The sequence below is a fragment of the Rhincodon typus genome, chromosome 1 (genome assembly GCF_021869965.1).
Source record: "Rhincodon typus isolate 14 chromosome 1, sRhiTyp1.1, whole genome shotgun sequence".
NCBI lineage: Eukaryota > Metazoa > Chordata > Chondrichthyes > Orectolobiformes > Rhincodontidae > Rhincodon > Rhincodon typus.
The window spans coordinates 21,283,831-21,299,412 of record NC_063332.1 but is presented as its reverse complement, the minus strand read 5'-3'; the positions used below and the strand labels follow the sequence as shown (position 1 = coordinate 21,299,412).

General features: G+C 42.3%; 2 protein-coding genes across 2 annotated transcripts in view; one reads left to right on the top strand and one right to left on the bottom strand.

Moving 5' to 3' along the window:
- Nucleotides 1–15,582, top strand: part of ptcd3 (pentatricopeptide repeat domain 3) — a 292,712-nt gene that overhangs the window by 194,857 nt on the left and 82,273 nt on the right. The gene's annotated exons all lie outside the window — the stretch shown is intronic.
- The window catches only part of polr1a (RNA polymerase I subunit A), a 129,308-nt gene that overhangs the window by 69,206 nt on the left and 44,520 nt on the right, over nt 1–15,582 (bottom strand). Inside the window, exons 16-22 of the mRNA XM_048603059.1 lie at nt 14,806–14,964; nt 12,384–12,482; nt 11,252–11,404; nt 8,615–8,697; nt 6,893–7,058; nt 5,781–6,002; nt 482–707 (exon numbers count right to left, since the gene is read on the bottom strand). Of these exons, the coding sequence (XP_048459016.1) occupies nt 482–707; nt 5,781–6,002; nt 6,893–7,058; nt 8,615–8,697; nt 11,252–11,404; nt 12,384–12,482; nt 14,806–14,964 (1,108 nt within the window). The remainder of the gene's footprint in view (nt 1–481; nt 708–5,780; nt 6,003–6,892; nt 7,059–8,614; nt 8,698–11,251; nt 11,405–12,383; nt 12,483–14,805; nt 14,965–15,582) is intronic.

Sequence of the window (15,582 nt, the reverse complement as noted above, 5' to 3'; positions counted from 1 at the left end):
TTTACGGCTCTTGAACTCAATCCCTCTGTTAATGAAAGCTAACACACCATATGGCTTCTTAACAACTCTATCCACCTGGATGGCAGCTTTCAGGGAACTGTGAAAATTGAACCCCAAGATCCCTCTGCTCCTCCACACTGCCAAGAATCTTTCCGTTAACCCTGTATTCTGCTTTCAAGTTTGTCCTTCCAAAATGAATCACCTCACAGCTGTAATGTTCTATGTTCTATGTTCTATTTCATTAAATTCAGATTTCACCAGCTGCCATTGTGGAATTTGAACCCATGTCCCTAGAGTATTAGCCTGGATCTCTGGTTTGCTAACCTAACAACATGACCACTAAGCCAATACTGAGCACAAACTCAAACCAAAGGGACACCACATTGTTCAAATTAATTACAATGTTTATAGTTGCTTATAATAATCATGCCTTGCCTATATTTTAAAAGTGAAATGCTAAAACAAAAATCAGGTAAGTTGCTTAATAAATACCGATCCAGTGGGAGGTCCGACTTGCTGTAGCAACTGATTTCTTTGCCCTCCTGGTCAGTGAAATATCTATCCACAGTATCACTGAAGTTTTCTGAAACTGAGCCAAAATAAATGTCTGGACGATAAACCGACAAACAAGGGTCGGGACAGCAAGCAGACTTCTTCAAGTATTTAAACTTGCTCTTTTCATCCAGCGACCTCCAAATCTCTAGCAACTGTGGACAAGACAAAAATGGATCCACTTTAGTGTGTCCTTAGCTGACAAAATGCATTGAATCTGAAAAGGAAAAGTCAGGACAATAAACTGTTATTTATAAATATCTGTGTTGGCTCTTTTCATCTAGCTGCTCCCAAATCTCCAAAACTGACAGCAAAGAAAATATCTACTTTAGTGCGTGATACAATGGGTTCAAACATTCATGTACTCAGTGCAGCAGTTACTGAGTTCAGTCCCTAACTCTGTAATCTCTTTCAGCCCTACAGTACTCCTAAGAATCTTGTGTACCTCTAACTCAGTGACCATATGCATCCCTCACTGCTGCCCCATAAGCCCTACTGCTTCAGTGATCAGGTTTTTCAAGAATTGCACAAATACCTGCTTCGGCTCAATTTTTCTCTGATTATGCTCTTATCAAGTGCCTTGGAGCAATTTACTGCATTAAAGGTGCTTTGTGAGTATAACTTGTAGGAAGGATGATGGGGATATCTGGGGATAACTGATGGCCGCGAGTAAATTCAAAAACACTCAAAGTTTAAACACCATCCAAAATGTAATAGCTCGCCACCACTTTTGATGGACATCGAATAATTTGATCTTCTGAAGGTTTTTGATAAAGTTCCCCACAGGAGATTGCAGGTAGGAGTAGTGGGGATTGGTCAATGGGAAGGGTGGGGTGGATAGGTGGGGAAGAGGATAAACAGGTAGCGTCAGGTCAAGATGAGAGGGAGGGTTGGACATGGGATGAGGCCGGAAGTGGGGAGATTTTGAAACTGGTGGGTACAGAAGGGATTCGTTCTTGGGCCCCACCTGTTCACAATATATACAAATCATTTGGAGGTGGTAACTTACTGTAATATTTCCAAATCTGCAGATGATACAAAGCTAATGTGTTGCAAGAAAAATGCAAAATGGTTTCAGGAAGATTTGAACAGCCTTAGTGAATGGGCAGGAAAATAGCAGATGAAAAATAAAGTAGAAAAATGATGTTATCCATTTTGCTAGGAGAAACAGATAGGGGAGGCGATAGCCTTGTGGTATTTTGGCTAGATTATTAAGCCAGAAACTCAGCTAATGTCTAGGGACCCAGGTTCAAAACCTGCCATGGCAGTTGGTATAATTTTAATTCAATGTTTTAAAAAAAATGTAATTAAGAATCTAATGATGACCATGAAACCATTGTTGATGGCCAAAAAAAGATCCATCTGGCTCACTAATGTCCTTCAGGGAAGGAAATCTGCCATACGGGAGGCGATGGCCTAGTGGTATTATCACTAGACTGTTAATCCAGAGACCCAGATAATGTTCTGGGGACCTGGGTTCAAATCCCGCCATGGCAGATGGTAGAACTTGAATTCAATAAATATCTGGACTTAAGAATCTAATGATGACCATGAATCCACTGTCGATTGTCAGGAAAAACCCATCTGGTTCACAAATGTCCTTGAGGGAAGGAAACTGCCCTCCTTTACCTGGTCTGGCCTACGTGTGACTCCAGACCCACAGCAATGTGGCTGACTCTCGGGTGCCCTGTGAAATGACCTGGCAAGCCACTCAGTTGTGTCAACTGCCACAGAGTCTCATCAAAGAAATATAACCGGACATACCATTTGGCATTGATCAAGGCACCGGAAATGACAACAGCAGAAACAGTCGTGTCCGCCTCACTGACATCTGAGGCTAGTGCCAAAATTGGGAGAGCTGTCTCACATACTAGTCAAGCAACAACCTGACACAGTTATACTCACGGAATCACACCTTACAGACAATGTCTCAGACGCTGCCATCACCATCCCTGGTGACAGAACATACACTGCAGAGTTGGCAGCAAAGTGGTATACAGTCAGGAGGAAGTTACCCTGGGAGTTCTCAACATTGACTCTGGACCTCATGAAGTCTCATGGCTTCATGTTAAACATGGGCAAGGAAACCTCCTGTTGATTACAATGTATTGAGTCCTCCCTCAGCTGATGAATTGGTACTCCTCCATAATGAAATAAACTTGGAGGAAGCACTGAGAGTGGCAAGGGCGCAAAATGTACTCTGGGTGGGAGAGTTTCAATGTTTACCACCAAGACTGGCTCGGCAGCAGCACGTTCGAGCTGGTCGGATCCTAAAGGACATAACTGATAGTCTGGGTCTGCAGAAGATGCTGGGGGAACCAATTAGAGGGAAAAACATATATGACTTCATCCTTACCAATCTGCTGGCTTCAGATGCATCTGTTCATAACAGTATCAGTAAGAGTGACCATTACACAGTTCTTGTGGAGACAAAATCCCACCTTCACATTGAGAATAACCTCCATCATGTGGTGTGGCACTATCATCATGATAGACAGACTTTGAACAGATTGAGCAATTCAAGCCTGGGCATCCATGAGGTGTTGTGGGCCCTCAACAGCAGCAGAATTGTACTCTAGCACAATCTGCAACCTCATGGTCTTGCATATCCTGACCGGAAACTCAGCTGGACTTGCCACGTAAACACAGTGGATACAAGAGCAGGTCAGAAGCTAGGAATACTGTGGCAAGTAACTCACATTCTGACTTCAAAGCCTGTCCACCATCTAAAAGGCATAAGTCAGGAGTGTGATGTAATACTCCTGATTAGTTCCTGATTTAGTTTTTATTCTTTCAGTTTTTACTCCCCACTTGCCTGGATGAGTGCAGCCCAAAAAACACTTACGTAACTTGGCACCATCTAGGACAAAGCAGCTGCTTGACCGGCACCACATTCACAAGCATCCACTCCCTCTCAGTAGCAGCAGTGTGGACTACCTACAAGATGCACTGCAGAAATTCACCAAAGATCCTTAGACAGCACCTTCCAAACCCACAGCCACTTCCATTTAGAAGGACTTTTTTTTATTCAGTCGTGGGATGAGGGCGTTGCTGGCTAGGCAGCATTTATTGCCCATCCCTAATCGCCCAGAGAGCAGTTAAGAGTCAACCACATTGCTGTGGGTCTGGAGTCACAGGTAGGCCAAACTAGGTAAGGATAGCAGTTTCCTTCCCTAAAGGACAGTAGTGAACCAGATGGGTTTTTCCGACAATCGACAATGGATCCACAGTTATCATTAGTCTCTTAATTCCAGATATTTGTTGAATTCAAATTCTACCATCTGCCACGGGAGGATTCAAACCCGGATCCCCAGAACATTATCTGGGTCTCTGGATTAACAGTCCAACGACAATACCACTAGGCCATCGCCTCCAGCATATGATGACCTGCAAGGTCCCCTCCAAGCCACTGCGCATCCTGACCTGAAAATATATTGCTGTTCCTTCACAGTTATTGGGTCAAAATCCTGGAATTGCCTCCCTAAGGGCATTGTGAGTCAAACTACAGCAAACGGACTACAGTGCTTCAATTGTATAGGAGCTTAGCTCAATCTCACTTGGAGTACTATGGTCACCTAATTTCAGGAAGAATATTATTGCCATAGAACGAGTGCAATGAAGGTTCACCGGACTTACTCCTGGGATTGTAGATCTGTGCTGTGAAGAGATATTGGGCAATGTGGGCCAGTATTCTCTAGGGCTCCAAAGAATGAGAGGTGATCTAAGTAAAACTTTAAAAATACTTAAGAAGATAGACAGGGTAAATGTAGGTAAGATGTTTCCCATGGCTGGGAGTTTGAAACTGTCCCAGAGGCCTTCTTTTATTCTTTTGGGGAATGTGGGCATCACAAGCAAAGCTCGTCCGTATTGCACATTCCTTCTGCCCTGGAAAAGATGATGGTGTTCTGTGTCTGATACCACCTCTCTCACTAACACCTGAAGAAGGACTGAGGCTCCAAAAGCTTGTGTTTTCAAATAAACCTGTTGGACTACAACCTGGTGTCATGTGACTTCTGACTTTGTCCACCGCAGTCCAACACCGTCACCTCCACATTAATGAACCACCTCAATGCTTGGTGCGTAGGGGCACCCACAATGGTCTTAGGAAGCGAGTCCCAGTATTTTCATCCAGCGAAGTGAAAAGTTGTGGAGGAGAGGCTGTGACAAAGAATTGGAGGTGGGGACATGGGGTGGATGAGAGTGAGGGGGGAAGAAGATGGGGAGATGAGGAGTGGAAGGGGGTGGGGTGATGGGTGTGGGAGAAGAAGGGTGGAGAGTGGCAGAGTTGAGGTTGAATGGGGCAAGATGGAGGATCGAGGGAAGTTAGTGGGTAGGGTGAAGACGGGGAGGAGTTCAACAGTGGAGAGGGGTGTGGGGTTGAGGGGGTGAGGGAGGACTAAGGTGAAAGAAATGAGATGGATTGAGAGGGTATGTGGTATTGGGGTGGAATAAAAGAGGAAGAAAAGGGGATGAGAGAAGGGAGTTGACAGGGCGGAAAGAGTTTCAGAAGGAGTGACAAGTGAGTCATTCTGAAATTGCCCATCTGAATCAGAAATTAACTGTTAATACATTATTTCTGCAAGAGAAGATGTTATTGGGGAGTGGATGGGTGGTGGATGTGGTTTTTCCCCATTGGTAACTGTCAAAATAGCAAGACAGGCTGGGTTCAGGCTCAAAGCCTCACAACAACCAGTGGCAATTCGAGTGACAGAGAGAACACGAGAAAACCTTCACTTCAACATACATACTTTCCTCATACATCTCCATAGGAAATGAGGCTCAAATAAATGGATAATGTCCATAAAACATCCTGTTCAGTCAGCATTTTCATGCCGAGGGGTGCTCAAATAATTACTTACTGAGAATTATTGCTGAATCCTTTTCCTCTTTTGTTGCTGGTCACTTCGCATTTCTCCATCTCTAAAGACTTATTGCCCAGGCTGTTCCAGCTCCTCTAAACATGGACTATGTCTTTCCCACCTTTGACTATTCCTCCATCATTGATTCTGTTTCTCCCATGCTGACTGCTCTTCCAATCGCAAACCTCACCGACTATAAGCTGCGATCTTTGTAAATCTTAGTCAGATTTGAAACACACAGAAGTTTTAAATCTGCCTAATAGCAGAAATTTCTCATCGCTACACCATCACAAGTGTATTAAGGGATGGACAATGAATGCCGACCTAGCCAGCAATGCACAAATTTGTGAATTTTGCTTAAAAACTCACTTGTTGAGTTGCAGGATCTCTGGTATTTACCCATTCTCCTTCTGGGTTCATATTCTTGATCTTATTCCACTTCTTCTGTGAATAGAGCAGGAATGCGCCTAGACGAGGAACAGAATCCGGGTGCTTTGCCTTCCATTTCTTTATTGCTTTATGCCACTTGCTTGCAGCCTGTGAATCAAGTTTGCTTAAAACCTCTTCCAAGTGCTTTGACTTTTTGATCCCCTAACAAATACAACAGATACAGGACCATTAAACTGGATTTTTTTTTTGCTTAGTTTCCAATTCAACTTTCTTATCCTCTAACTTAGTCCTCTCCCTTTATCGCTTGAAAGTGCAACTTATACCTACTCTTTACCTGGGTGTACAGGTATAAATATTAGCAAGGTTTTTCAGCACAAAAGATACCATTAGCTGTGCAAAAGCTGAAAAGCGGTTAAGGTTAGCCTAAATGACACCTTCAGAACTCAGATTGACAGGTTCTCATTAGTCAAGTGTATTAAAATATTACAGAATTAAGGGGCGTTCTTGGAATTAAAATATAGATCAGTAATGCTCTATTTAATGGTAGAATGCACTGAAGAAGCCAAATCGCTATATCCTGTTCCTAGGCTTTTGCTCAATATCTAAATATTGCCACTCAATACACGGGGCACATATACTTACTTGGAGTAAGCAATCTGTACATTACCCGTTTACCTCTATCTGAAGCAGGTAATGCAGAGATTATAGTGGCAGTCCCTCTTTCTTGACATGAGTTCAAACCTTACAGACCTGGACAGATACTGGATGGATGAACCAAAGGGGTTTTTTCCCCTTCCTGTTGTTGTATGCATGACTCAACACCAAACTGGTCAGCATCATTACTATTAGAGCCCATGGAGAATTTTCCCCTCTTTTTTAATCAGCCTATATAGCAGGATGATAAGGAATTAATACTTATAAATGCTTATACTGAAGCGCTTTATCCCTTCCATTTACAATAGAGAGAAATTTGGACAAGCACGCGAAGGGTTAACCTGCAGTAATTTCCACTCTTTTTGTCTGACAAATTTTCATACTTTGCCTAACAAGCAAATCTTTCAATAATTTAGACACATTGAATGATAACTCACCTCATAGTTAGCAGCAATAAAGGGAAACTGCCCTGGCTGAAGGAACTGGGTTCTTGGAATATCCAAACCATCTTCACCGTACAAGAACTGTACAACACTGCCATCGCTGTCTCGTACTGTCAGGTCATATTGTACCACCAGCCCTTCCAAATGTTTTATAATGCATCTAATGTAAGATACAAGAGTCAACAGTATATATTTTCACTTTTACCTTGATCAGCCATAGCTCAATGGTTGTATGTTCTACCAACTACTCTCCGATTTTTTGAACAATCACCCCTTCACTACCTTCACCCTAGCACTTTCATATACACTTTCAACCAGTCAGACCTAGAACTCAAATTCATTCTCTGGACCTATTCACTTCTCTCATGTTTGAGTTTCAATCCCGCCATGGCAGATGGTGGAATACGAATTCAATAAATATCTGGAATTAAGAGTCTACTGATGACCGCGGATCCATTGTCAACTGTCGGAAAAACCCATCTAGTTCCCTTTAGGGAAGGAAACCGCCGTTCTGACCTGGTTTGGCCTACATGTGACTCCAGGCACACAGCAATGTGGCTGATTTTAAACTGCCCTCTGGGCAATAAATGCTGCCCCAGACAGCGATGCCCTCATCTCATGAATGAATAAAGAAAAAATAAATTGATAGGAGGCAAGGCAAAGCAATAGAAAATAAAGGATATTACTCTAAAGTGGGTGCACATTTGCTGAAGGTAGGAGGGCAGGTTAAGAAAGCAGTTATAAAGACATGTGGAATCCCGGGTTTTGGAAAGCTACAACACTGGGACAAGTGCATGCTAAACAGCATTTGCAACATGCAAATGGAAGGTTTAAGTGATCCCATATCGAGTCATGAATGGATTTGGACAATTAATTAAATAACAAACCAGAGAAGGGCAGGTTCATAAATATCCCCACCCTCAGCAATAGGTGAGATCAGTACATCAGTGCAAAAGGTTGAAGCATTTGCAACAATCTTCAGCCAGAAGTGCCAAGTGAATAATCCATCTCGGCCTATTCCAGTCGCCCCAGTATCACAATGCCATTCTTCAGCCAATGTGACTCACTCCACACCATATCAAGAAACAGCTGAAAAAACCTGATGTAATAAAGGCAATAATCTTGACAACGTTCTACTGTGGTACCGAAGAGTGGTGCTCCAACCAAGCTGTTCCATACTGTGATGGGAAATAAATTTCCAAACTTTCCAAAGCCTATCCACTATCTACAAGATTTAAATCAGGAGTCAGTTACCTCAGTTGGCTGAATGGCTGGTTTGCAAAGCAAAGTGCTGCCAACAGTGCAGCTCAATTCCACATTCACTTCTTAACTTGCCCAGGGCGTGATGACCCTCAGGTTAAATTCACCAGCAGTCGTCTCTCTCCAATGAAAGAGGAGCCCCGTGGTCATCATGGTGACTTTATCTTACAAGTCAGGAGGATGAAGGGCAACACATCCTCAGCACTGCACAAGAGTTTTATCCTCCATCAATGTCTAGTGTTACTCAAACCCACAATTTCTGACTTACAGCTGAATGTTAATACTGAGCCATGGCTGACACAATACCATGAAAATATCCACAAAGGTTATATTCTCTCTGCACCCACCTATGCAACAATTTAGTACTGTTGTTATGGAGTGAGAGAGAAGACCACACAAAGAATAATAAACAGAGACAAAATTAAAAGAATATATGAAGTGGAAACAGTTTCTTACCTTTGAAGATATCCAGAACGGCTGGTCTTTACAGCTGTGTCCACCAGACCTTCTCTGCCAGCCATACAGTGAAAGAAAAATTCCTGCAGCACAAGCAAGCAACAATAAGACATAAACCACTTTTGCATCCTTTTTTAATAGGACGTGGGCAGCACTGCAAAGTCCAACATTTATTGCCTATCCCAATTAACCCTTGAACTGAGTGACTTTCTACATAATTACATAGTTAATAGTCAACCCACTGCTTGTGGTCTGGAATCAACAAGAGAGAACTGACCAATTGTCCCTTGACCTCAATGGGATTTCTACTGCTGAATCCTCCACTATCAATACCTTGGTTATCATTCACCATAAACTGAAATGGACTATCCATATAAATACCGTGACTACATGAGCAGATCAGAGGCTAGGAATCCTGTACTGAGTAACTCACCTCCTGACTTCTTGAAGCCTGTCCACTATCTACAAGACACAAGTCAGGATTGTGATGGAGTATTTTCAACTTGCTTGGATGAATGCAGCTTCAACACTACACAAGAGATTGACGACACCATCCAAGATACAGCAACCCACTTGATTAGCACCACTCCACAAACATTCACTCCCTTCACCACCTCCTCAGTCACAGTACAAGATGCACTGCAGCAATTCCCCAAACCGCCTTGGTCAGCACTTTCAAAAAACAATGGCTACTCCAACCAGTAGGACAAGGGTAACAGAGACATGAGAACATCACTACCTGCAAGGTCCCCTCCAAGTCACACATCATACTGACTTGGAAATATATTATCATTCCTTCAGCAGCAGAATCATACTCCAGCACAATCTGCAACCTCATCACCCAAAAAATCCCTCACTTTACCATTACCACCAAGCCAAAGGATCAACCCTGGTTCAACGTAGAGTACAGGAGGGCATGCCAGTGGCGGTATCAGATATTGCCAAAATGATCAGTCAACATGGTGAATCTACAACACTGGACTACTTGCATGCTAAAGAGCATTAGCAGCTAGTAATAGCTATGCAATCCCACAACCTACAGAGCAAATCTAAGATCTGCAGTCCTCCCACTTCCAGTCATGAACAGTGGTGGACGATTAAACAACTCACAGGAGGAGGTGGTTTCACAGATAGCCCCATCCTCAATAATGGGAGAGCCCACAAATCAGTGCAAAAGATAAAGGTGCAGCATTAGCAACAATCTTCAACAAGAAATGCTTGAGTGAATGAGCCCTCTCGGTCTCCTCCTAAGGTTCTCAGCATCACAAATGCCAGGCTTCTTCCAATTTGATTCACTCCATGCGATATCAAGACCTGGTCGGAGGCAAAGACCAAGGGCCCTGACAATGGTCCAGAAATAGTACTGAAGACTTGTGCTTCGGAACTTGCCATACCCCTAGCCAAGCTTTTCCAGCATAGCTATTACACAAGCAGCTACCTGACAATGCGAAAATTACCCAGTTATGTCCTACACAAAAAGCAGGACAGATCTAACCTGGCCAATTACTGCCCCATCACCAGTAAAGTGATGGAAGGTGTTATCAACAGTGCTGTCAAGCAGCACCTGCTCACTGACACCCAGTCTGGGTTCCACCAGGGCCTTTCAGCTCCTGACTTCATTACAGCCGTGGTTCAAACATGTACAAAGATGAGGTGAGAGCGACAGCCCTTGACATCAAGACTGTAACTGATCGAATGTGGCATCAAGGAGTCCTGGCAAAACCATAGTCAATGGGAATCAGGGAGAAAACTCACCGTTGATTGGAGTTATACCTCTAAGCTGCATTGCCGCGTGCATACACAGCTACTCCACTCACATCGATCGTGGTATTGACGTCCATTTTCAGATATCACTGCCATGAACCGGTCTCTGAAGCCTGTGTAGCCATTAAGAAAATTCAAGGGAATGCTGCCTGGCACACAGGAAGATGGTTACACCTGCTGGAGGTCAGTCGTCTCAACAGGAGTTCCTCTGAGTCGTGTCGCAGGCCCAACCACCTTCAGCTGCTTCGATGACCTTCCCTCATCAAAAGGTCAGAAATGCGGATATTCAGTGATGATTGCACAATGTTCAGCACCATTCACGACTCCTCAGATACTGAAGTAGTCCATGTCCAAATACAGCAAGATCTGGGCAATTCCCAGACTTGGGCTGACAAGTGACAAACATCCACTCTCTACACCGACTCTCAGTATCAGCAGTATGTGCCATTTACTAGATGCATTGCATCCATGTACAATACCTTCAAAACCCACGACCATTTTCACCTAGAAGGACAAGGGCAGCAGATACATGGGAACACCACCACCTGCAAGTTCCCCTCCAAACCACTCACCATCCTGACTTGGAAATATATTGTCATTCCATCAGTGTCACCGTGTCAAAATGTTGAAACTTCCTCCCTAAAGCATTGTGGGTCTACTTACAGCACACGGACTGCAGCTGTTCAAGAGGCAACTCACCATCACATCCTCAAGTGCATTTAGGGATAGGCAATAAATGCTGGGCTAAGCTAGCGCCATCCACATCCTCTGGTAGAATAAAAATGAAACAGAGCTTATCTAAATGAGCTCTTTTAACCTGATAGCAATGTAAATATTGCCAAAAACTTTCTTAAGAATTATATGTCTGCATACCGGAGGACTAATACCAGTCAGGAATCGGCCAGTAACAAAACCGCCTGAACGTGGAGTGAAGTCATAAGGTTGGAAACAGGGCAATGATTTCCCAGATGGCATCAGTGGAGGACGTTTTCCTTCTAGCTCAATCTGACCAAGGAGGCATGAAATCTGGAAACAAAATAAAATTTACCCGTGACACGATTTTTATTGCTTCATGAGAATCGCAGACAGAAACAGATTCAGTTTTGTTTGCATTGCAAATTAAAAATGTTTTAACTATTTAAATATTAACAAAACTGCCTTGGATTAGAGCTAGCTCAGAATGACAAGTCATATTCGTTGCCTTCTATTAGTTTCCTCTACAACAACAGTGAGCAAATTCATCAGGTAAAGCATTTCTCAATGTTCTGAAAGGCGGTTCTTTTCATTTTCTTCCTTTCCTATTTCTCTTGGTTGATTTACAGGGTTCTATGCAAAATTAGGCTGTCCACTGCGATCCGTGTACGGAGACATCCAAATCATTTTGTTCTTCCACAGCCTCTAGTTTCTCTCTATTGAGAAATGTTTCTGATTTCCCTTTGTCAGTTACAAAGCGGATGATCACTGACTTTGCACACTGTGCTCCAGCTGTTGAGCTCAAGCCCACTCATTTAGTTTGTCTATGTTCTTTTGCAACCACACATCATTTCCCATTAAATGTACAATGCCCCCTAATTTGATGTGGACTGCAAGTGTGGATATCCAACTCCAATCCATCATCAAAGTCATTAATAAATCATAAAATAGCTAAAAGCTAAGGCCCAGTATAGGAACATTAAGGAACTCTGTTTATCACACTCTGCCAATCAGTCAGCAAATCCTTTATTCAAACTCCCTGTACTCTCTAACCAATTAGTGATTCATATCACAAGGTTACCTACGATTGTATGTCCCCTCTTTTTCCTCAATATTCCCTCGTACAAAGCCTTTTTAAATTGTACAAGAATTCAACACAGACAACTTGCACTGATACTTCCTTATGCATCATGCTTCTAACTTATGCAAAAAAATTCAACTAGATTCATTTGATCATTGTTTGGACGTAATGTAAGAGGTTCACATGCATATTTAGCATAAAATTGCTTGGCAGTTCTAGAAAAAAAATTACCTGCATCGTATTAACAGTTGAACCTTTGGCACCAGACTGCACCATGAGTTGCAAGTTATTGTCTGGAAATCGTCTATGAAGACCCAGGGGCATACATACCTGTCAATCAAAGCAAACATAGAACACACATTGATAGCAGAATAAATAAAATCTGCAATCACAAAAGAGAATATTCGTGTGACAAGTACGAGAAGTATAACTCCCTTTTTTGTACAATTAAGGTAACTGATTTCGATAGAAGGAAACTGGTTCCTTCTGTCAGAAAAATTACACATCAAATGCGTGCAATTAGATGAATAAGACTAGAGGTTTCGCCCCCAAATCCAGTTAGACCAATCATTCAATTAATCACAAGCAGTCAGAACTGGATTACTGCCTCAAACAATAATATTATATACAGGAAGCAAGAAACATGAGCATCAGTCGGCCACATAATTCTTTGACTGGGCTTCACAATCCAAACGATCATGGTTAATGATCAATATTAATTCCACTTTCCCGCTTTCTCAACATCCCTCAATTCCCTTCGAGTCCAAGAATCTATTGATGTGTCTTCAATACACTCCAAAAATGAGCCGCTGCAGCCTTCTGGAGTTATGGAGGAAAAATTCACAACTGTGAAGAAATTTCCGTTCATCTTAGTCTTAAATGGCTCAGCTCTTAGCCTGAGACTGTGTCTACTAGATCTAGACTTTCCAGCCAAAAGCAGCAGCCTGTCAGTCCCTCAAAACATTTAAGGCTCAGTAAGATGAACTCTCCTCTTTCTAAACACCAGAAAATAAAAGATAATTTTTATCCCACAACCAATCTAAGGAACAGTCAGACTGCATTTGGGACATTGAGTGTGGTTTTGGGCCCCATATCTGAAAAAAAAGATGTGTTGAAGGGGATCCAGAGGAGATTTACGAGAATGATCCCAGGAATGAAGGAATTATCATATGAGTGGTTGAGGACCCTAGGTCTGTCCTTGATGGAGTTTAGAAGGATAAGGGGTAAATTGATTGAAACTTGCAGAATACAGAGAGTGTGGACAGACAGAAAATGTTTCCACAAGTAGGAGAGCCTAGTGCCCGAGGCACAGCCTCAGTACGAATGGATGACCCTTTAGAACTGAGATGAGTAGGAATTTCTTTAGCCAGAATGTGGTTAATCTTTGGGACTCATTGCCACAGATGACTGTGGAGGCCAGGTCATCTAATGTATTTAAGACAGAGATAGATAGGTTCTTGATTGCTAAGGGGATCAAGGGTTACAGGGAGAATACAGGAGAATGAGTTTGAGAAACATATCAACCATGATTGAATGGTGGTGCCGACTTGATGGGCCGAATGGCTTAATTCTGCTCCTATATCTTATGGTCTTTAAATGGTTGGAAGAGGTCCACAGAAGCTTTGCCAGACTGATATCTGGAATGAGTCGGTTTACTTATGGTGACAAGGTGGGCAGTCTGGGCTTGTATGTGAAGTTTAGAAGAGTAAGAAGCAATTTGATAGAAATATACAAGATCTTGAAGAGTCTTGGCACAGTAGATCAAAGGATGTTTTCTTTGTGGGGAGAATCTTGAGCTGGGGCCACTAAAAATCAAATGCTGCCTATTTAAAACAGAAACATGTTGAAATTTTTTTCTTGGTCATGAATCTTTGGAACAGTCTTCCTGAAAGCTGGTGAGAGCTTGAATATTTTTAAGGCAGAAGTAGATAGACTTGTTCAATGAAGGGGATGAAAGATTATTTGGGAAAGGCAGGAATGTAGATTTGAGGGTACAATCCGATCTGCCATGATCTTATTGAAAAGAGGAGCATGCTCAAAGGACCGAATAGCCTGCTTATTGTTCATAGGGTTCTCTTTTGAGGCTGAGGCTCAGCGTACATTTTGAGATACAAAAGATGAAATTTCACCTGCATGTCTGACACATTCCATCAAAGAACTGGGAGTCGTCAAAATCTTGGAATTCTTTCCCCAATAGCATTGTTGGGTCTACTTACAGCAAGTGAGCTTCAGTAGTTCAAGGAGGCAGCTTACCACCACTTTCTCAAAGATAACTAGGAACAGGTAATAATTGCTGGTCGAATCAGTGACACCCACACCTCATGAACGAAGAAACAAAAACAGCCAGCAAGCAGCATGGAGTAAGGTTTACAGAAATGTGTTTAATTTGAATTGTTCTTTCATAGGGTATGGGTCTTGCTAATGAGGTCAGCATTTATTATTCATCCCTAATTGCCTCTGCAAAGGTGGTGGTGAATCAACTTCTTGAACTAGCCCAGTCCATGTCATGTAGACGTATTGATCCACATTGCTGTTAGATTCTTAAACAGTCATTTCTGTTACCACACTGATACCATTTCTGTTGCCTCCACCACAACAAGTATTCGCCATTGACAAAAAAATTAATAAACCATTAAGTTGTTTCATTTCAGACCTTGTTAATTTGGTTGTTGTATAAATTCACTTCTTCCTTATATTTCAAATCCACCACATTCATGTCCTTGGGATCTTTACTGAGGTGAGCATTCTGCCATTTGTCCCGAACTTCATCACACGAGGCAGACTCTGGTAAGTTAAAAGCTTTTCGGACAGCCTGTGGAGAAAAAACTCTCATACTTGAAATAATTTATTTATCAATATTTGTGTTAAACATCCCTAATAAATAAAATCCATCAATTGGTATGTTGTTTACACTCAATAGCAAAGAAAAAGGTTGTTTTTGAACTGCTAGCAAAATCTACATTTCTATGTTTTTATCAGATGCATAAAAAAATCTTCCTGCTGTGTTTATGGTGCTGATGAGTAGTTCTTGTGCCTTTGTTTGATCCCATTTTGAATACTGTCTCAGTTTTCACGACTGCAGTTCAATTTCTAGTACTGAACATTAGTGTGGGTGAACTAAGTGAGCATGAAGGATGAAGCACAGCTTCACCACACTGATACCAGAATGAAGGGTTACATTGAAGCTAGATTCATAAATTTGGCTTGCATTCTCTTGAATTAAGAAGGTCATCAAGATCTTCCTCTCGTGGAGGAACAGGAGAGGAAATAACCTTCAAATTCTTTTGCATAGGTAGTAGGAACTGCCAATGCTGGAGAATCTGAGATAACAAGGTATAGAGCTGGATGAACACAGCAGGCCAAGCAGCATCAGCGGAGCAGGAAGGGTGATGTTTCGGGTCTAGACCCTTCTTCAGAAAATTTCTGAAGA